Source organism: Thamnophis elegans, chromosome 4 (assembly GCF_009769535.1).
Source record: "Thamnophis elegans isolate rThaEle1 chromosome 4, rThaEle1.pri, whole genome shotgun sequence".
NCBI classification, from domain to species: domain Eukaryota; kingdom Metazoa; phylum Chordata; class Lepidosauria; order Squamata; family Colubridae; genus Thamnophis; species Thamnophis elegans.
This window is the reverse complement of record NC_045544.1, coordinates 34,994,067-35,016,804: the sequence shown is the minus strand read 5'-3', so window position 1 is coordinate 35,016,804 and position 22,738 is coordinate 34,994,067. Positions and strand designations below refer to the sequence as shown.

General features: G+C 38.9%; 1 protein-coding gene and 1 long non-coding RNA gene across 6 annotated transcripts; one reads left to right on the top strand and one right to left on the bottom strand.

Annotated features, from left to right (window-relative positions):
* The first annotated feature begins 805 nt into the window (after positions 1 to 805).
* Positions 806 to 7,708, top strand: LOC116507446 (amine sulfotransferase-like). 5 transcript variants are annotated; one of them, XM_032215576.1, is made up of 7 exons: positions 806 to 916; positions 1,220 to 1,357; positions 1,878 to 2,086; positions 3,047 to 3,173; positions 5,102 to 5,196; positions 5,918 to 6,098; positions 7,409 to 7,708. In XM_032215576.1, the coding sequence occupies exons 2-7, from the start codon at positions 1,228 to 1,230 to the stop codon at positions 7,567 to 7,569; spliced, it is 903 nt and encodes a 300-aa protein (XP_032071467.1). In that variant the 5' UTR covers positions 806 to 916; positions 1,220 to 1,227; the 3' UTR covers positions 7,570 to 7,708. The 5 variants fall into 5 exon arrangements, with proteins under 5 accessions (XP_032071467.1, XP_032071468.1, XP_032071471.1 ...); XM_032215577.1 differs by having other exon boundaries at positions 812 to 916; positions 1,132 to 1,357; XM_032215580.1 differs by having other exon boundaries at positions 818 to 921.
* On the bottom strand, positions 6,070 to 22,278 carry LOC116507451. Its single transcript, XR_004255208.1, has 2 exons — positions 21,608 to 22,278; positions 6,070 to 6,738 (listed from the first exon to the last, which is right to left on the bottom strand). It is a non-coding gene; the product is annotated as an uncharacterized LOC116507451 (long non-coding RNA).
* Between the last annotated feature and the right edge of the window lie 460 nt (positions 22,279 to 22,738).

Below are 22,738 nucleotides of genomic sequence, written 5' to 3'. Positions count from 1 at the left end.
TCCCTTACTGATTATGTTGGTCAGAATGTTTCTGCAACCATTGAATCTGAACTGATAAAGTTTAAAGTGCCAGCTAAAAGTTGGCACTATTGGAATAAATGAGAAGCTACACAAAATTAGGATAGACAACATCATTACAACTATTAACAATTAAATGTATTGAACTTGGCTGCATTTGCTGAAAACAAGCTGTCATCAGTGTCCACACAAATCGAGGTCATGTAGTTCAATTAAAGATTGCAACATTGCACAATAAAATAATTCATTACATAAACCCCAAATCCTATAAAACATATTCACAACAGCTAGACCCTTTATTATATTTTCTGCTTTCCTGAAGATATATATATTACTTGATATATTATCTTAGCTCAATTCCTAATAGGAAAATCAAGTTTGTAAAGGTTTTTTTGGGGAAGGCAATAAAATAATTCCTTACATAGCCTGAAACATATTTCATGAAGGGGTTTTCCCCATAAAGAGGTACTCTTCCCTTTAGAGACAATAATATAACAACTCTTATGTAAATTTATATATGGAAACTGGGATTCAGGTATGAAAATAACAATGCAATAACATCGTAGTGGCTGCATCTCCTATTGGTAAATCCATAATTCTTCATATAATGATACATTACAAATAATTGGCATGTAAATCAGAAGTGCTTTTGTATTTTTAAAACATACTGATTTTTACAGCAACACTTTTCCAAATTAGGTTATGACTCAATCATGTTTGATGTCCCCTCTTGCTCATTTTTGAAATACAGAAGTTCTGCTGACACAATGATTGACTAAAGATCAGCCTTCTTAAATATTTGAATACTCTACTGGAGTATAAGAACATTGACAAACCATTGCAAATAAGGTGGCTTAAGGACATGACATGAGTGACTGTCAGAGTCTATGTAGATAAGGTAAGGTAAGAGAAGAAGTGCAATTTGTATGTTTTTAACATTGTAATTAAAACTTTCTCTTCTACATAGAATTTTTAGATTCCAATAAGAACAGCAAATTTACTCTTTGCAATGGAAACATTTATCAATGAAAATTGAGTTCATTGAACTAATGAATTAATTAAGGAAACTAATCTAATAACACACAAACATATAATTTTCCTTTATGTTAGCAGGATTCATGGTTTTTAAAGAACTGAATTAATACAATATTGACCATAAATGTAGGAAGTATTGATAATTGCTCTATTATTACAACAACAGTTGAAGCAATGGACTTTCTATATAAATACAAAGGACTCTATTTCATAACTGGCATGTCCTCAACTGAAGATTTAGATTCACTGGACAGTTTTGAAATCCGAGATGATGATATATTCGTAATCACATATCCTAAATCTGGTAAGTTCAAAGATGTCTTCCAAGAAAGATTTAAACTTGTGTCCAATATCGTTATTCAGTTCCTCAGTGTTTTGGTTGCTGTGACGCTGTTGCTCTATAACCAGATTTTAACATTTAGCATTTTACAAGAAGCTGGAAATGTAGGGAAAATAAGCTGCTAAACCTCGACATCATCCTTTATATTTTACTCCACATTGCTGGATGGGTAGTCACTCTCCCTCAGCCCAATCTACCTCACAGGGCTGTTGTGAGGAAAATAGGAGGACGAAGAAGTACTAGGTATGTTTGCCATCTTGAGTTAGTTCTAAAACTAAAAAAGGCAGGATAGAAATAACTGTTTAAATTAATAGCTATTCTTTGAACATCCATCCATCAATCAGCTTAATCTATCATATTTAGTAGAGTTAATTGTCTTTATGTATCATTTGTTATTCTCCCTGATAGGAAGGTTGGCTTTGCATAAGTTCAACTTTCTCCAAATAATAATGGGCAAATTAATTTAATTATTCTTTATTTGCAGGCACTGTGTGGACTCAGAATATTGTCAGCTTGATTACTTATGAAGGTCACCGAGATGGAACTGAAAATATTACCCTAATTGACCGAGCACCATGGCTGGAGTATAATATATTCCATGTAGATTTACCTAATCGCCCATCACCTCGTGTCATTTGTTCCCATCTGCCCTACTATTTGGTACCCAAAGGATTACGAAAAAGAAGAGCAAAAGTAGGACATGTTTTGTTAACTTGTGAGCTAGCGTGGGGAGCTGCCTGCATTCATTTTGTTTAGCTTTGCATCTGAATGTTTTATTAACAAATAGGCAAGGGTACACAAACAAATATTAGATTGTTCCAGTATGTTGGAATAGCAAATTCTGAAGTGTGAGGGGGGGAAACACAACCAAAAAGCGTTAATATCAAAAGGTCATGCCCAGCAGAAACAGCTAACAACCAAACTGAATATCAAACCCCTTAAACTTCTTTTTCCCAAGGCGACACACCCAGGTAGATCGTAACACTTGGTGTTGCATGTCCAGTTGCGATCTTAACATATCTGGAGGATGTCAAGTTGAGGGATACTATTTTTATCCCTCAAATCCCTTTGCACAATTTCTACTCTCAGTCACTCATGCCCTAGTCAGTGGAAGCTTCAGTGGTGCAAAATGCAGACGCAACAGGCATTGGTCTATTCTCTAGAACTGCATTCATTACACCACTGCTTTGGAAACTGCATTGCTAACCTGTCTGTTTCTACATTCAATTCATGGTGATGGTTTTGAGGTTTAAATTCCTTCATCAGTTGGGAACATATTATTTGAAGAATCTCCTCTCCCCAGTTGCAGCTATGCATTGCATCAAGTCCAGCAGGAAAAGCATGTCGGGGTCCCATCAGCTAGGGAGATTTGTCAGGCAGGATCCATGAGGAAAACCTTTTCTTCTCTGTTGTCTGCCATATGGAAAATCATTCCTCCAAGTCAAGGCTGGCCCCAATCCTGGTGGTCTGCTGGAAGGCTCTCAAACATGGTTTTGCTAATGAGCTTTGAGATCCCCTGATAGAATGGAACCTGTTAGATGAATGTATGAGAGTTACTTGATGAACTCTCTGTACGCTTTGCTGTCAATCTGTCTTTTCTTCTTCTTTTGTCTTGGTTTTTTTTTACTAGGTATTATCATCTCTCTCTTACAGATTATTTATGTGCTTAGAAATCCAAAGGATGTCTTGGTTTCTAGCTACCATTTTCACAAAATATCAGACAAAATGGAAACCCCAAAAGACTTCGATACATTTTTTGAGAAGTTTTTGGCTGGCAAAGGTAAGAAGAATTTGATCATGACAATGTTTTGTCCATTTTTGTTTTGGATAAAAGGTTATAAATATATTTCAATCAAGAGCAAACAATTCACTCTCTCTCCTTACATAACAAATGATTCTCTATACTCATCCAGTAATTTGTCCAAACTCTACACAAATATTTTATAGTAGGAAGTGTGCAGTCGTGGGATTCAAAAATTTTTTAACTGCCAGTACTGTGGGATTGGCTTGGTAGGCATGGCATGGTGTGGTAGGCATGGCAGGTGAAGTATACTGTAAAATCTCCATTCCCTCACCACTCCTGGGGAAGGTTATGGCAAAATCCCTGTTAGGAATATAATTCTAAGGGTTCAGTTGGCAATATATAAATCATGTAGCAATGCTGTAACTGTATCTTTAAAGCATTCTGTAAAATGTGATTGGTTGCTGTTTTCCTCAATCGGCCATAAGAGGGAGCCAAAATGTCTGTTAGCTCTCTCTCTCTCTGTTTGTTAGATGCTGGGCTGATTTAGAAAGTGCCGTGAGCAATTGTAAGTTTTGCAACTGTTAGCAAACTTTGTGTACCGGACTGATTGTATGATACTAGACTATGTTATTTGGATTATCCCTTAACTGAAAGACATTGATGACTGACTGTATTATCCGTGTATGACTTGGACTGTTTGATGGACTCTGATACCTCTATTTCCATGAAAGTAAAAGCCTATTTAAACTGCAGTGTCTCTGTAATACTGGTTTGTGTGTTCTCCAACACAACTCTAACAATGCTTCTCTGAACATACGTGCTCTCCCAATGGGGAGCTTACCTAACAATCCCCATTCCCTCTCGATCAGATGGGACTCAGGAGGTGGAGAATAGATGGGGCAGAGCCAGTTAGAGGTGGTATTTTTACTGATTCTCCGAACTACCGTAATTTTCAGAGTATAAGACACACCTTTTCCCCTCAAAAAAGAGGCTGAAAATCTGGGTGTGTCTTATATACTGAATATAGCATTTTTTCCCTCCTGCAAACCTGCCCCCTTCACCAAAGTGGCCGTGTATCGGCTTTAGGAGGCGTACAGAGTGCTGCTGGGGGCTGGGGAGGGCAGAAATAAGCAAAAACCAGGCGATATTTTGTTCAATTTTTCCCTTCGCAGTCCCCAGGAGCACTCTGTAAGCCTCCTAAAGGGTAAGAGAAAAGAGATAACCAGAGTTAGTTCTTTGAATATTTGAAGAAGTATAAAAAAATTAAACCAGATTGCCCCAAAGTTCCAAATAAGAAAAAGCAAAGAAATGAAACAATATAGCAGCATCTTGACAAAAATCCCCCCATAACAAGTTGGAGTATGCAACCACATTAGTTACAACTCTCATTTTTTCTCTGTCCTCTCCACATTCAGTGATGTTAGGGAAGCCCCTCAGTTGTGCTCTCATGCTTTGATTTTTAGGCCCACCAGGATGGAGGAATGGAGGAAACTCAAGCATGAATAATGTAGAAAGAGCTGAGGAGGCACAGTGGTTACAATGCAGTACTGCAGGTTACTTCTGTATACAGTTTGGCAGATTGAATTTCACCAGGTTGAAGGTTGACCCAGCCTTCCATCCTTCCGAGGTGGATTAAATGAGGACCCAGATTGTTGGGGGGCAATATGCTGACTGTGTGAACTGCTTATAGAGGACTGTAAAAGCACTATGAAGCTGTACATAAGTCTAAGTGCTATTGTATTACTATCCCTGACACAGATAGTCAGCTGGATCATTGCATGACCGAGATGAACCTATCAGTGTTTTACAGTCCGTGTTTTGTATTTTGTGACTAGACTATGTAAATATTAGTGTAGCCTCTTCTTAAACTATCATGCTTTGATCGTTAGACCCACCAGGATCATAAAGTTGTGGGGGAAATTCAAGTATTAATCTTTATATATAACTCATTTCTCTCCTATCAGTGGTTTGTAGTTCATGGCTAGACCATATAGAAGGCTGGTCTGCTCATAAGGGTGATTTCAATATTCTCTTCCTGTCTTATGAAGAAATGAAAAAGGTAAGATGTGTTTGGGTTGTGTAGTGCAATATGAGCAATCATTATGCACAGAAAGCTTTGGAAATGATGGGATGTGAAAATAACTTTTTCCAATAGGGAGTAGCAGAGGCGACCACAGAGCCAATCTTGATTATTTCTGTGATCTTCTAGAGAACTGCTTAACAAGTTCAGCAAAATAAAGCTGATCTGATTTTTGATAGACTTACTTAATATATAAGGAAAATCCAATTAGCACAATTTACCTGCAATCAGAAAAATCTTAGCCTATTATATTGTATTGTATTGTATTGTATTGCATTGAATTGCATTATAAGTATAAATGTAAATATATATGAATATGAATATGAATATATTTTCCATAATATTTGGCTCAGAAGAGATTGACTCAACTCAATGGCATTTTTAAGAGAGGCATTTTTTTAAACTTGCTTGGGAACTGGCCACGCTCTGATGCAGCCAAGAAAACATGAAAACGTTCACCAGAAGTCCCAAAGCAGCATTTCTTTTTTTAACTTATTGATATTGCTTCTATGTACAGTTTTCATTTCAAAAATTACTTTATCTCAAGGTAATTTTTTCAGTAGGAAAATAATTAAAGTTTAATATGCAAGAAACTGTATAACGAAGAAATTATCTTGAGAATTTCCCAAAGATATAAAAAAAAATTCCATTTTTTTCTTCATTGTTATAGATGAACTAAAATAAAGCTCTCAAATTACAGGATTTGAGAAGTTCTGTACTGAAAATATGCAACTTCCTAGGAAGAGAAATAACTGAAAAGGAGGTGGATGAGGTGGTGTATCAAGCGACATTTGATAACATGAAGGTGGATTCTAGAGTAAACTACACGTTAATGCCTCCTGAGATTGTAGATTTCAGCAAAGGAAGCTTTCTTCGCAAAGGTAGATTACTAATAATTCATACTCTGGGGCTTTTGGAATGTGCCAGGCTTCATCTGAAACCAGGGTTGTCATCTTCACTTCAAAGGTGCTTTCTAAAGTGGTATGGATATGTCCCAACAGCCTCTCTTTCTGCTGTCTCTCCATGATGTTGTGTTTGCCTCATCAGCAGCCTACATTTGAGGCAGCCATAAGCTTTTCTTACTTGTGCCAATGTTGGTGTTCTCCTGTTCACCCAAGCAAATTTCTGGTGTAGATATAATCTGACCTGTTTCAATGATCATTCTGTTGGTTGCACAATCTAATGATTCTTCAGGAATGGCATGGCATAGTTTTACCTCATACTGACCACTTTAAGATGGTGGAGACACAACCTCTTCACTCTCTACCTTTGGTACTCTCCCCCACCAGGAGTGTGGTGGGTCACATGGTGAGGACATTGGGTTGAAAGTTAGCAAGCCCATGTTTGAAATCCAAGTGCTGCTGCATGGTGGGGTAAGCTCCTGTCATTCACTCTAGCACCTTGCTGGGAACTTGAAAGGAGCACCTCTCCCGGGGCATCTCCCTAGAAACAGTGATGTCACTGACTAATCTTTTCAACCTGGAAAGGATAATCTACTTATCAACCTGAAAACAAAAAACCCTAACCTTGCAATCACTGAGTTGACCATCAACTCCACTAAATACCAAAGTATTCCAGAGTCACATGTGAAGCCAGCGGTCTGACAGCTAAAGATTGGCCATCATTGGGTCATGCAACAGGACAATGACCCTAAGCACACCAGCAAAAATACCACAGAATGGCTGAAAAGGAGAAAATTAAGGTATTGTAATTGCCCAGTCAAAGTCCAGACCTCAACCTGATTGAAATGCTACAGTGAAACCTCAAGTGAAACAAGTAATAAAAATGCTCACAAACTTCATTTAACGGAAGCCATGTTGTAAAGAATAGTGGGTCAAAATTCTTCCAAAATTATGGAATATTAAGTTTTACATACACAGCTTCTCCGTTTTGGTTTCCTTTTTCAAAAACAAACCATGACATGGTGTAATGTCATGTTGTTCATCTGAGGTTGTATTTACTTACTTTTAAGAACTGCTAAGGAGCAGATTTTTACTATGTTCCCAGACAAAAAACCATGGAACAGAAGCAGGGTATATGTCCTGTTAACATGACTGTATATACATTCAAACACAAACTTAGTCACAGAAAAATGCGTAAGAATGACCATTTTGGTGACAGGGTGACATAAATAGCCTCTAGATAAAATGAATACAAAAACTGTTAAGATATTTTAACTATTGTTTCCCAGGCACTGTTGGGGACTGGAAGAACCACATGACTGTTGCCCAGAGTGAAAGGTTTGACCGTGTCTTTAAGGAGAGGATGGAGAAGCTGCCCTTCAAGTTCTGCTGGGATATTCAGGAGGATCCAGAGCCTATTTCGAGCTCAGTAGATGAAAATAATGTGTGATATAAACTTTCAAATGTCTTGAATCAGAGATGACCTTCCAAGAATGGTCTTTATGTAATCTTGTAATTTTCAATTCTGAACTCTGCAGGGACCATAAGACAGAGTAACATTAAATACTTCATTATTTTTAAACATTGTACAGCATTTGTTTATTTATTTAGATTTCCATAGCTACCTGAGCAGTGTTGGATTTCAATTTTTTTCCCTACTAGTACAGTGGGTGTGGCTTGGTGGAGAGCGGCAGCACCACCAAAAATACCACAGAATGGCTGAAAAGAAAAAGAATTAAGGTGTTTCAATGGCCCAGTCAAAGTCCATACCTCAGCCTGATTGAAATGCTGCAGTGGGACCTCAAATGAACTGTATCTAAACAAATGCTCCCAAACTTCAATTAACTGAAGCAAGGTTGTAAAGAATAATGGGCCAAAATTCTTCCAAAACTATTGAATCTTAAGTTTTACACACAGTTTCTCCATTATGGTTTCTTTTTATAAAATAAATCATGACATGGTGTAATGTCATGTTGTTCATCTGAGGTTGTATTTACCTACTTTTAAGAACAGAGGAGGAGCCAACGTTGCGACGTTACATCGTGCGGACTCGACAGTCCGAGTCCGCAGATGGCACTTTTGCCCTTGGATGGTCCAGTAGGACCTAAACCGTCCCAAAGAGTGGTGACTGGGAAGACAAGACCTTGCTGGTTGCAGGGACACCGCAAAGTCCCTGATCGACCCAAGGTAAGCACTTCAAACCGGCGGCAAACAGGCAGCTCCCAGGCTGACATAGTCGGACACAGTGCCGGAAAGAAAGAAGAAGTGAAAGTGTTCCACGGCAAATTTAACCCCTATTGGACTGCTCTTGCTTGTAACGATGTTTTGTGGATTGAAGTGATTGCAACGTTTCCTGTTTCTCCATTTGAGGCAAATGGACTGATCTTTTTTCCTCTATTTCTATTTACTACTTTAATTTTTTTGGCTTAAACTAAAACTTTTTTTTATTCTAATAAACTTCTTCTTTTACTTCTTATAAAATTACATTAAAGATACTTAAGGAAAAAGAATTAAAAAATAGTTGAATCTGCCACTTGGAAGCCTAAGACTAAAGTTTGCTTTTTTGTTGAAACAATGTATCCTTTGTTCATTCCTATTTGACTACACTGACTTTACAACAGAAGGGTTTGGAACTTGTTTTTAAAACCTGATAAAGACTCAAGGTCACGATCAGTGTACTGCTGGTGCTTGTGAAAAATATTTTGGCAAGACTAGGAAAAGGAAAGAAAAAGATAAGAACCCTTCTATTTTGAAAACCATAAAAGAACTTATTTTTAAGATTTAAAATAAAAATAGATATATTCTTCAAAAAATTTTGACAGGCTAGTGTGGCAGTAATTATCAAATTTCTCCTTTTCTTTTTCTTTATATTTCCTTTTTACTCTGAAAAATGGATCAATACTCAGATGAAGAAAACATGATAATCCAAACTATTTTGATTGGACTTCAAAACATCTCAGAAGGACTTGAGAGATTTGATAAAAAAAATGGACAGACTATGGGGTATCACAGAAAAAGATGATGGGGTTGGAACCCCAGAAACTAAAGAAGCAAATGAAATTACAGAAAACCAAGATAAGACATTAGATGAACAATTCAAGGGCAACGAATCTACATGAGAGATCTTTTAAGATACAAAGTGCGGAGAGAAGCCTTAAAACCTGGAAAGGTCCTGAAAAAAGAATTGACACAACAGCTGCCAAGAGAGAAAAGACCATTTTGTTACTGGAAAGACACTGGTCAATAATGCTAGTTGGTGAAAAAAAAACTTAGCTAAGTATTGATGATTAACAAGTAGAGACCTTAGTACTTTGTGGACTATTCTAGATTATCATTGAATGTTTATTCGTTAACATATAATATATTATGATACTAATAGTGAAATGATAACCTTAATCAGGATAAATAACCAGGCCATAAATTGTAATTTGGGATCTGGTGAAAAAATGTGCAAATCTTACAATATTTTTTTTTAATAAATGTTTTTTAATTTTAATTGAAACAAGTACCGCATCTTTCTTTACATCTGTAGAAAGTGTATCAATCGATTACAGATCCTCCACGGTCAACAAACATAACTCATATTAACTTAAGCATTATTATATATCCATTTTCATTTGACTGTAATTATTATTTAAAAGTATTAATACAAGTAATAATCTTGAACAATACCTGCCCACACCAGTGGGAAAAGAAAAAATCAAAAAGAAAAGGCAAAAAAAAAATAGGACAAAAAAACAAACAAACAAACAAACACGACAGGCAGGGAAAAAGAACAAAACACAGGTATCTATTAAGAAAAAAAAGAAGTATATCAGCTGGTTACAACATGCTTTGGTGCTTCTCTTCCATTAATTCATATTAATTCAAATATCTTAACTCAAATGTTTACCATATTAACATCATTATACCTCCAGTTTTAATTACCTATAGTTATTTAAATATCCTCCATCCTTAGCTATATCAGAAAATTAATCCATAACACATGCTGACATTTCATTTACTACTTATAAAGTCCTCTATTTACATCAAATCCTCATATCCTATTTTAGCTGGACATCCATAATATTTAGTTATATCATATATCATAACATTTTCCCAGTGTTGATTAACATTTGATTGTATGTATTTTATTTAGTTTTTATAATAGTGATAGTTATTGTAATTAATACTCTTTATGTATAATCCAAAAATGTTTTCTCATATCCAATTGTTATTTATCATATCGACTCCACATTATATACATTACTATCAATATCAATTATTATTCAACTATATCTGTTACAAAGAGAGCAATTAGATTAGCTAGATTTCTTCAATCTATCAGCCAATTCCACATTATATACATTACCATCAATATCAATTATTATTCAGCTGTATCTATTACAAATTAAAATAATCAGATTTAGCTAATTTTAAGTTATATTCTTGCATCTGTCAGCCTGTGTCCCTCCAACAGCAAAATATTCTTAATCCAGTTGCCATTCGTTGAATAAATTTACCAAATGTTTTTATAAGCAAGTCCAAACAAAAATATCTTAGCACCTTTTGGCTCTGAATGTCAATGATGAAATAATAATGTTGTCCCGGGCTTGTAAAATTTTTCAGATTGACTTTAATTCTCCAGGGTGGAGTTTCCATTTCTCCTGCACTCTGTCTCTTTAAATGAATCTTCTTTGTGGCTCCCCCCCTCCTTTCTTCCTCTGTGATAGACCAGACGCCATTTCTCACATTTTCCATTTGTATTTCAGGAACATTCAAACATTCAACGATCTCAGTTTTTCCTTCATATTTTAAAATCATATGATCCAGTTTTCTTTCCAATTTTTGAAAAGAGTCAAAAAGCTCTTGACATGTGGAGAAAAGAATCTGAAATGAGGCTTCAGACGCCATGATGTGTCGTAGTTAAAAATTCCAAATATAAACACGCTGAAAACTGTGCAATCTTATCTGATCGTAAACACAGCCAGGTAGTAAAGATGTCAGATCGTGACAGGCTAATTAGTAGAAAGTTAACTTTACGATCCACTTAAAAAGAGTCAGTGAGGGGGGGTTGCCGAAGCATTCCTTGAAGTATTTAAGAGATAAGGTCGCCACCAGCCATAAATCCATTAGAAAAAGACCAATTCGCCGCTAAATTCTTCTATTTTATGGTTTCAATTGGTTTAGGCTTTTAGCGCGGACAGTCTCTCTTGAGTAATAAAATCAGCTTACCAGATGACATCACTTCTGCCATTCTTAGGGGCAACCTGCAGTTTCAGTTAGCACGCAGCTAATCCAGAAAGGAATTGGCACGAGGAGTTAATACCCCCCCCAGGGACTTTGCGGGTGTCTCTGAGGTCCTGGGTCTCTCCTCACCTTCACTGTCGTCTCCGGGACAGCTAGAGTTCAAAGAACCCGTCCAAAAATCCTTCGGAATAGAGGAATTTCAGGAATAGCCTGAAACTCCGTCTTCTCACTGCTAAGCCCCGCCTTCTTCTCCCAAATCTTACAAATTTTTGTTTAGATCTTGTTATGAAGATATAAATAATTTGAGTCAGAAGAGAGGAGATGTGATATAAATAAGGAAATGCTAATGTATACTCTGGTGATTATTAAGTAGAAATGTTAACATCTTTTAGATTGTCTTAGATTTTTAATGTCTATCTTGTTAACACGTAACTAAAAAATTTGGGACTGAGGAAACAGACCTATAAAACTTATTAATAAATTTTTGTTTAAAGATGGAAATAAAGGTATAATCTTGTGTGGGCCTGTGGAGAGGAGAGATGAGATAAAAAGTAAATAATTCTTAGTCAACTACAATAATAACAAAGAAATGTTAATGGATAATATTTAATGATACGTATAGGTGAATTGATGGGGGGGAGAAATGCTTAGATATCTTACTTAATTGAATTTGTTTCAGAATATGTTATAAAGATGTAATGTTATTGGAGCTTTATTGAAACTATAAATGAACGCCGGTGGTGGTTGTGTCTTTAAATACAAATGATTCTAGATAAAAATATGATTAAATAACTGTAATTAAATGAGAATTGTGGTACAGGGACAGTAAAATACACAAATTTTCTTTTTTGATTTAAAATGTACAACCAAATTTGAATGAAGTATATGTAAGGATTATGGAAGAAATGCACGGAATGTATTTGTAACCAATTGATACACTTTCTACAAGATGTAACGAAGGATGATTCTTTTTTTTTGTGTGTTTTTGTTTAATGAAAACAATAAAACATTTCCCCCCAAAAAAAGAACTGCTAAGGAGCAGATTTTAACTATGTTCTCATACATAAAACATGGAACTCAAGCAGGGTATACGTCCTGTTTACATGACTGTATATACAATACAATACAATACAATACAATACAATACAATACAATACAATACAATACAATACAATACAATACAATACAATACAATAGCAGAGTTGGAAGGGACCTTGGAAGTCTTCTAGTCCAACCCCCTACCTAGGCAGGAAACCCTATACAGTTTCAGACAGATGGCTATACAACATCTTCTTAAAGACTTGCAGTGTTGGGGTATTCACAACTATGGAGGCAAGCTGTACCACGGAATGGCTGAAAAGGAAAAAAATAAGGTATTGTAATGGCCTGTCAAAGTCCAGAAGTCAACCTGATTGAAATGCTACAGGGAAACCTCAAGTGAAACAAGTAAACAGATGCTCACAAACTTCAATTAACCGAAGCCATGTTGTAAAGAATAGTGGGCCAAAATTCTTCCAAAATTATGGAATCTTAAGTTTTACATACACAGCTTCTCCATTTTGGTTTTCTTTTTCAAAAATAAATCATGACATGGTGTAATGTCATGTTGTTCATCTGAGGTTGTATTTACTTACTTTTAAGAACTGCCAAGGAGCAGATTTTTACTATGTTCTCATACAAAAAACCATGGAACAGAAGCAGGATATACTTCCTGTTTACATGACTGTATATACATTCATACACAAACTTAGTCACAGAAAAATGTGTAAGAATGACCATTTTGGTGAAGGATGACATAAATAGTCTCTAGTTTAATTGAAAAAAAAAACTGTTAACATACTTTAACCACTTCTTTCCAGGCATTGTTGTTGGGGACTGGAAAAACCTCATGGCTGGTGCCCAGAGTGAAAGGTTTATCCGTGTCTTTAAGGAGAGGATGGAAAAACTGCCATTCAAGTTCTGCTGGGATATTCAGGAGGATCCATGAGCCTATTTCCAGCTCACTGGAGGAAAATAATATCTGATACAAACCTTCAAATGGCTTGAATCAGAAATGACTTTCCAAGAAGAATCTTTATATCACCTTGTAATGTTTAATTCTCAACTCTGCAGGGACCATAGGACAAAGCAACATTAAATTCTTTCTTATTTTTAAAAATTAAATGGCATTCATTTGTTGATTTAGATTTCCATACCTACCTGACCTGTGGTGGGTTTCAAATTTTTCCCTACTGATTCAAAGGGCGTGGCTTGTGACCAAGTGGGCATAGCCAACTTGATATCACTCACGGCAAGGTGGGGCAGCACCACCCCACCAAGCCACACCCACCCAAACCATGCATTCCACATGGTTGCTTCTCGCCTCCTCATGTTTGCTCTGTGTCTATGAGCCCAAGAAGGAGGATAGAATGAGCCATGTTGAATGCTGTGACAGAGAGAAGCAGAACATTTCTGCCTCCCTTCACAGCGAAGCTGCTCAGAAGGCAGTTTCTGTGGCTGCCTGTCCCTTTTTAGTTCCCACCTCTCACCCCCGTCAAAGTACCTTAAAAACTGAGGCTGGCACTTGCCTTCTAAGCATATCCGCTGCAATGCCCTCCCTCCGGTGCAACAGACTGTTTTCCTGGCTGGGTCCAGCAGCCAGCCATGAGAGGCAACACCAGGCAACTGGGGTGCACATACATGACCAGTGCAAACAGGTTGACGACAGCGCCAAGGATCGTTGGACTTGTCCCATGCTTGTTGCCACCATCCTGTTCATGCATACCTCATTGCCTGCTGGTGCCGCTTCTGGCCAGCCACTGGACCTGATCAAGAGAATGGCTTGGTGTGCCAGAGAGACAGTGTCACAGCAGAGCTTCTTGGAAAGTAGCCAAAAATTAGCAGCAGCTGGAGGCTTCTCACAAAAGGTGGCCAAGCCTTGCCATGCCCCATCACCACCATGGTGGCCAGAATTTACGGTAGGTGAGTGAGGCGGAGGGAGAGCAGCTAGCAAGCGGGTGGCCACTCTGAGGAAAGACCAGAGCCGGGGAATGGCGTATACTCCGACCCAGCCAATGGCAATGTCCATAGGGCCATGTGGCAAAGCAAAGGCAATATATATATAGGTCTTGGGTGGGCGAGGCAAGCATTGGGCATTTGGGGGTGGCGAGCGAGCCTTGGGTAGATGGGCAGGGCTAGCAAGCAGGTAGACAGGGTGAGCAAATAGAGAGCAGGCAGGCAGGAAGGGGGAGTAAGTAGCGACCAGGTGACCATTTCAGGGGCATGGCCCACCAGCATTCTCTACTGGTTCTTTTCATATTTCCAGAACTGGTTCAAATGAAGTAGTTTGAACCAGCTGAATACCATCTCTGTACCTGACTCTGGGTATTATACAGGAAATAAAGACCCACAAAAAGAACATAGCAAATAAAAAAGATGACAAAAAAAATCCCAAAACCTATAAAACATATTCACAACAGCTAGACCTATTTATTATATTTTCTGCTTCCCTGAAGATATATATTGCTTGATATATCATCTTAGCCCAAATCCTAATGGGAAAATAAAGTTTGTAAAAGTTTTTTTTTTTTGGAAGGCTGACATACTCAGGTTACTACAAATACTGGCCTCCCATGGATGGGGTGGGGAAGAGATTGAAAAAGGCATATAACCTACATCTCATCTGATTATATTATTTATTATTTAAACAACTTTATATAGCCACCATTAATGTCTTCCAACATTAAAACAGTGTAAAACCCATATTTCCTCCACCCACCCCAGTGTTAATTTAACTGTTTACAGTTCGCAGAATTAGCTTGCAATACCACATTCCAACCACTGAACCATCCTGAATTTTTATGCTTGGAAAAGCATAATAAGACAATCCTTGGATTTTATGAGAGCTTATGATCAAACCTCTGATACTGAAAACACATAGACCAAACCACCCAAACCATCTCCACCTTCACAATGATGTAGACCAGGCATGAAATCTTCTTACCTTCACTACCGCTTTGTAACCGGGAGTGCATGCGCGCTTGCCTGTCCCTAATGACATCTGGTGGATGGGGCCTCCTGCTGCCGGTATCGGTTCATCTAAACCCAGGCAAAAGGGCGAAATATCACCTCTGTTGTAGATCCCATCAAGTTTCTCCATGAAAATATCCCCGAAGCTGACAATAATATAGAAATTATTTATCATGGCCCTCTGATCCCTTATTGATTGTGTTGGTCAGAATGTTTCTGCAACCATTGTATCTGAACTGATAAAGTTTAAAGTGCCAGCCAAATGTTTGCCAGCATCTATTTGAATAAATTAGCAGTTACACAAAATTAGGAAAGACAACATTGTGACAATTATTAACCCAATGTATTGAACATGGCTGCATTTGCCGAAAACAAGCTGTCATCAGTGTCCACAGAAATCAAGATCATGTAGTTCAATTAAAGATTATAACATTGCACAATAAAATTTTTCCTTACATAGCCTGAAACATATATTTTCCTGTACTGATTACACAATAACCACAATAGGCCAGGAGTCGGTTCGGTTCGACCCGGTTCGGACAGGTTCGACAACCTGGATATTAATTTTACATCTGGTTCGCAGAAACAGTAATTGAAATAATTGGCTGGCCCTGCCTATCCCACTCCACTCCTACCAGGAGTCTCGACACGGCCTGTTTTGGATGCCAGGTAAGTGCAGGTCCTGCGCAGAGGCTTTGGGAGGGCAAAAACCAGGCCTCCCAGATGTTGCAGAAGTCCAGAAATAGACCTGTTTCTGGTCTCTGGAGAGTCTCCAGAGCCCACGGGAGGCCATTTTCGCCCTCCTGGAGGCTCAAGGAAACCCTTTGAAGCCTATGGAGGGCGAAAACACCCCCCTCCCTTGGTGCAGGATGCCGAGTAGGCCATGCACCCCATGGCCATACCCCTCAAGGACCTAGACAGAGAACCAGTTGTTAAAGTTTTTCTATCCCGCACTTGACTAGGCCTCCCAAAACTTTACAGCTTTCATTTTCTATGCATATATAATATTCTCCTTTCTACTTTGGCCAAATTCTTTGTTTCAGTTAACTTTACGCTTTGCTGTCAATCTGTCTTTTCTTCTTCTTTTTGTCTTGGTTTTTTTTGACTAGGTATTATCATCCCTCTCTTACAGATTATTTATGTGCTTAGAAATCCAAAGGATATCTTGGTTTCTAGCTACGATTTTCACAAAGTATCAGTCAAAATAGAAACCCCAAAAGACTTCGATACATTTTTTGAGAAGTTTTTGGCTGGCAAAGGTAAGAAGAATTTGATCGTGACAATGTTTTGTCCATTTTTGATTTGCATAAAAAACTATAAAAATATTTCAATCCGTTTCCCACCAAGAGCAAACAATCCACTCTCTCTCCTTACATAATGAATAATGATTCTCTATACTCATCCAGTAATTTGTCCAAACTCTACACAAATATTTTATAGTAGGAAGTGTGCAGTCGTGGGATTCAATTTTTTTTAACCACCAGTACTATGGGTTTGGCTTGGTGGGCATGGCAGGTGAAGTATACTGTAAAATCTCCATTCCCTCACCACTCTAGGGGAAGGTTATGGCAAAATCCCTGTTAGGAATATAATTCTAATGGTTGAGTTTGCAATATATAAATCATGTAGCAATGCTGTAACTGTTTCTTTAAAGCATACTATAAAATGTGATTGGGGGCTGTTTTTCTCAATCAGCCATAAGAGGGAGAGCCAGAATGTCTGTTAGCTCTCTCTCTCTCTCTCTGTTTGTTAGATGCTGGGCTGATTTAGAAAGTGCCATGAGCAATTGTAAGTTTTGCAACTGTTAGCAAACTTTGTGTACCGGACTGATTGTATGATACTAGACTATGTTATTTGAATTGTCCCTTAACTGAAAGACATTGATGACTGACTGTATTATCCATATATGACTTGGACTGTTTGATGGACTCTGATACCTCTACTTCCATGAATGTAAAAACCTATTTAAACTGCAATGTCTCTGTAATGCTGGTTTGTGTGTTCTCCAACACAATGTTGCCTGTGACAATGCTTCTCTGAATGTACTCGTTCTCCCAATGGGGAGCTTACCTAACACTGAATACAGCATTTTTTGCCTCCTGAAAACCTGCCCCCTTCACCAAAGTGGCTGTGTATTACTTATAGGAGGCATACAGAGTGCTGCTGGGGGCTGGGGAGGGAAGAAATAAGCAAAAACCCGGCGATATTTTGCTCAATTTTGCCCCCCACCCAGCCCCCAGGAGCACTCTGTAACCCTCCTAAAGGGTAAGAGAAAAGAGATAACCAGAGTTAGTTCTTTCAATATTTGAAGAAGTATAAAAAAATTAAACCAGATTGCCCCAAAGTTCCAAATAGGAAAAGCAAAGAAATGAAACAATATAGCAGCATCTTGACAAAAATCCCCAAATAACAAGTTGAAGTATGCAACCACATTAGTTAGGGAAGCCCCTCAGTTGTGCTCTCATACTTTGATTTTTAGGCCCATCAGGATCACAATGGAGGAAACTCAAGCATGAATAATGTAGAAAGAGCTGAGGTGGCACAGTGGTTACAATGCAGTACTGTAGGTTACTTCTGTAGACTGCTGACTGCCAGCAGTTTGGCAGATTGCATTTCGCCAGGCTGAAGGTTGACTCAGCCTTCCATCCTTCGAGGTGGATTAAATGAGGACCCAGGTTGCTGGGGGCAATATGCTGACTCTGTGAGCCGTTTACAGAGGACTGTAAAAGCACTACGAAGCAGTAAATAAGTCTAAGTGCTATTGTTATTATTATCCCTGACAAAGATGGTCAGCTGGATCATTGCATGACTGAGATGAACCTATCAGTGTTTTACAGTTTGTGTTTTGTATTTCTATGTAAATTACTATGTAAATATTAAGGTAGCCTCTTCTTAAACTATCATGCTTTGATCTTTAAACCCACCAGGATCATAACGTTGTGGGGAAAATTTTAGCAATAATGTTTATATGTAACTCATTTCTCTCCTATCAGTATTTTGTAGTTCGTGGCTAGACTATGTAGAAGGCTGGTATGCTCATAAGGGTGATTTCAACATTCTCTTCCTGTCTTATGAAGAAATGAAAAAGGTAAGATGTGTTTGTGTTGTGTAGTGCAATATGAACAATCATTATGCACAGAAAGCTTTGGAAATGATGGGATGTGTAAATAACTAATTCCAATAGGGAGTAGCAGAGGCGACCACAGAGCCAATCTTGATTATTTCTGTGATCTTCTAGAGAACTGCTTAACAAGTTCAGCAAAATAAAGCTGATCTAATTTTTGATAGACTTATTTAATATATGAGGAAAATCCAATTAGCACAATTTACCTGCAATCAGAAAAATGTTAGCCTATTATATTATGTTGTACTGTATTGCATTGCATTATAAGTATAAATGTGTGTGTGTGTGTGTGTGTGTGTGTGTGTGTGTGTGTGTGTATATATATATATATATATATATATATATATATATATATATATATTAATATCGATGTTAATATCAATATTAGTATTAATATTAATATAAGAGAGGCATTTTCTAGAACTTGCTTGGGAACTGGCCACCCTTTGATGCAGCCAAGAAAACATGAAAACATTCACCAGAAGTCCCAAAGCAGGATTTCTTTTTTTAATTCATTCATATTGCTTCTATGTACAGTTTTCATTTAAAAAATTACTTTCTCTCAAGGTAATTTTTTCAGTAGGAAAATAATTAAAGTTTAATATGCAAGATATGTATAATGGAGAAATTATCTTGAGAATTTCCCAAAAATATAAACAACAAAATCATTTTTTTTCTCCAGTGTTATAGATTAACTAATCTATAGTTAATATAACTAAATATAACTATAACTAAAGCACTATCAAATTACAGGATTTGAGAAGTTCTGTACTGAAAATATGCAACTTCCTAGGAAGAGAACTAACTGAAAAGGAGGTGGATGATGTGGTGGATAAAGCTACATTTGATTTGATTTGATTTTGATTTTATTAATATTTGTAGGCCGCCCTTTTCCCTGAGGGGACTCAGGGCGGCTCACATAAAATCGGGAAGGGGAATACAGACATTAAGATAAGACATATAATAAAATAGTAGACAACATACATTCATCATTCGGGAGGGGAACTATCCTTGTCCCCAGGCCTGACGGGCGAGCCAGTTCTTCAAGGCTGTGCGGAAGGCCTGGACGGTGGCGAGGGTGCGAATCTCTACGGGGAGCTCGTTCCAAAGGGTCGGGGCTACTACTGAGAAGGCCCTCCTCCTTGTAGTTGCCAGCCGACACTGGCTGGCTGATGGAATACGGAGGAGGCCCAATCTGTGTGATCTTATTGGTCGCAGGGATGTAATTGGCAGAAGGCGGTCTCTCAAGTATCCAGATCCACTGCCATGTAGGGCTTTATGGGTGACTAATAGCACCTTGAAGCGCATCCGGAGATCGACAGGTAGCCAGCGCAGCTCGCGGAGGATAGGTGTTATGCGGGTGAACCGAGGTGCACCCACAATCACTCGCGCGGCCGCATTCTGTACTAGCTGAAGTCGCCGGATGCTCTTCAAGGGCAGCCCCATGTAGAGCACGTTGCAGTATTCCAGCCTAGAGGTCACAAGGGCCCGGGTGACTGTTGTGAGAGCCTCCCGATTCAGGTAGGGTCGCAACTGGCGCACCAGGCGAACCTGGGCGAATGCCCCCCTGGTCACAGCCATTAAATGGTGGTCAAACGATAGCTGTGAGTCCAGGAGGACTCCCAAGTTGCGAACCCTCTCTGAGGGGTGTAGAATTTGACCCCCCAGCCTGAGTGATGGAATATTGGACGAATCTCTGGGAGGGAAACACAACAGCCACTCGGTCTTTTCTGGGTTGAGCACGAGCTTGTTAACCCTCATCCAGTCCATAACAGCTTCGAGGCCGCGGTTCATCACGTCTGCCGCTTCATTGAGTTGGCACGGGGCGGACAGATACAGTTGAGTATCGTCCGCATATTGATGGTATCTAATCCCGTGCCTGCGAATGATCTCACCCAGCGGTTTCATGTAGATGTTGAATAGTAGGGGGGATAAGACCGAGCCCTGAGGCACCCCATAAGTTAGGGGCCTAGGGGACGATCTCTGCCCCCCCACTAACACCGACTGCGACCTGTCCGAGAGGTAGGAGGAGAACCACCGCAACACGGCGCCTCCCACTCCCACCTCCCGCAGTCGTCGCAGAAGGATACCATGGTCGATGGTATCGAAAGCCGCTGAGAGGTCGAGGAGAACCAGGATGGAGGAATGTCCTCCATCTCTGGCTCTCCAGAGATCATCGGTCAATGCGACCAAAGCGGTTTCTGTGCTGTAACCGGGTCTGAAGCCTGACTGGAAGGGGTCTAGATAGTTTGCTTCCTCCAAGGACCGCTGGAGCTGGAAGGCTCCAGAATCCACCTTCATTTGATAACATGAAGGTGGATTCTAGAGCAAACTACACTAGAATCCCTCCTGAGATTCTAGATTTCAGCAAAGGAAGGTTTCTTCGCAAAGGTAGATCAATAATAATTCATACTCTGGGACTTTTGGAATGTGCCAGGCTTCATCTGAAACCAGGGTTGTCACCTTCACTTCAAAGGTGCTTTCTAAAGTGGTATGGATATGTGCCAACTGTCTCACTTTCTGGGGTCTCTCCATGATGTTGTGTTTGTCTCATCAGCAGCCTACATTTGAGGCAGCCGTAAGCTTTTCTTAGTTGTGCCAATGTTGGTGTTCTCCTGTTCACCCTAACAAATTTCTGGTGTGGATATAATCCAATCTATTTCAATGATCATTCTGTTGGTTGCACAATGTAATGATTCTTCAGGAATGGAATTGTTTTACCTCATACTGACCACTTTAGAACGGTGGAGACACAACCTCTTCACTCTCTACCTTGGGTAATCTCCCACACCAGGTGTGTGGTGAGTCACATGGTTAGGACGTTGGGTTGAAAGTTAGCAAGCCCATGTTTGAAGCCCGAGTGCTGCTGCATGGTGGGGTGAGCTCCAGTCATTCACTCTAGCACCTTGTTGGGAACTTGAAAGGAGCACCTCTCCCGGGGCATCTCCCTGGAAACAGTGATGTCACTGACTAATGCTTTCAACCTGGAAAGGATAATCTACTTTTCAACCTGAAAAAAAAGTCTCTCCGACATATGAATGCACTGTCCTCCAATCTTAGAACTGTCTCCTCTAAATCTGCAGGGACCTATCCAATGATCAAAAAGCCATCAATCATTTCTCTTAACCCTAACCTTGCAATCACTGAGTTGACCATCAACTCCACTAAATACCAAAGTACTCCAGAGTCACATGTGAAGCCAGCAGTCTGACAGCTAAAGATTGGCCAACATTGGGTTATGCAACAGGACAATGACCCTAAGCACACCAGCAAAAATAACACAGAATGGCTGAAAAGGAAAAAAATTAAGGTATTGTAATTGCCCAGTCAAAGTCCAAACCTCAACCTGATTGAAATGCTACAGTGAAACCTCAAGTGAAACAAGTAATAAAAATGCTCACAAACTTCATTTAACTGAAATGTTGTAAAGAATAGTGGGTCAAAATTCTTCCAAAATTATTGAATCTTAAGTTTTACATACACAGCTTCTCCATTTTGGTTTTCTTTTTCAAAAATAAATCACAACATTGTTTAATGTCATTTTGCTCATCTGAGGTTGTATTTACTTTTAAGAACTGCTAAGGAGCAGATTTTTACTATGTTCTCAGACAAAAAAACCATGGAACAGGAGCAGGGTATACTTCCTGTTTACATGACTGCATATACATTCAAACACAAACTTGGTCACAGAAAAATGCGTAAGAATGACCATTTTGGTGACAGGATGACATAAATAGCCTCTAGATAAAATGAATAGAAAAACTGTTAAGATATTTTTAACTATTGTTTCCCAGGAACTGTTGGGGATTGGAAGAACCACATGACTGTTGCCCAGAGTGAAAGGTTTGACCTTGTCTTTAAGGAGAGGATGGAGAAGCTGCCCTTCAAGTTCTGCTGGGATATTCAGGAGGATCCAGAGCCTATTTCCAGCTCAGTGGATGAAAATAATGTGTGATATAAACTTTCAAATAGCTTGAATCAGACATGATCTTCCAAGAATGGCCTTTATGTAATTGTAATTTTCAATTCTCAACTCTGCAGGGACCATAGGACAGAGTCGTGGCACGACATAACCGCGAACATCAAAAGCGCGCCGACAACACCGCAGCGCTAAAACCGCAATGTCAAAAGCGCACTGACAACAGTGCACCGACGGAAGCGCGATTTAACTTAAGGTAAGGTTTAGGGTTAGGTTTAGGGTTAGGTTTAGGGTTAGGTTTAGGGTAGGTTTAGGGTAGGTTTAGCGTTAGGTTTAGGG

Excerpts from the sequence above, each read along its gene's own strand:
- LOC116507446 (XM_032215576.1), top strand. The coding sequence starts at position 1,228 with ATGGACTTTCTATATAAATACAAAGGACTCTATTTCATAACTGGCATG. Across the intron at positions 2,087-3,046 it reads TACGAAAAAGAAGAGCAAAA|ATTATTTATGTGCTTAGAAA; the intron begins GTAGGACATGTT and ends TCTCTCTTACAG. Across the intron at positions 3,174-5,101 it reads GAAGTTTTTGGCTGGCAAAG|TGGTTTGTAGTTCATGGCTA; the intron begins GTAAGAAGAATT and ends CTCTCCTATCAG.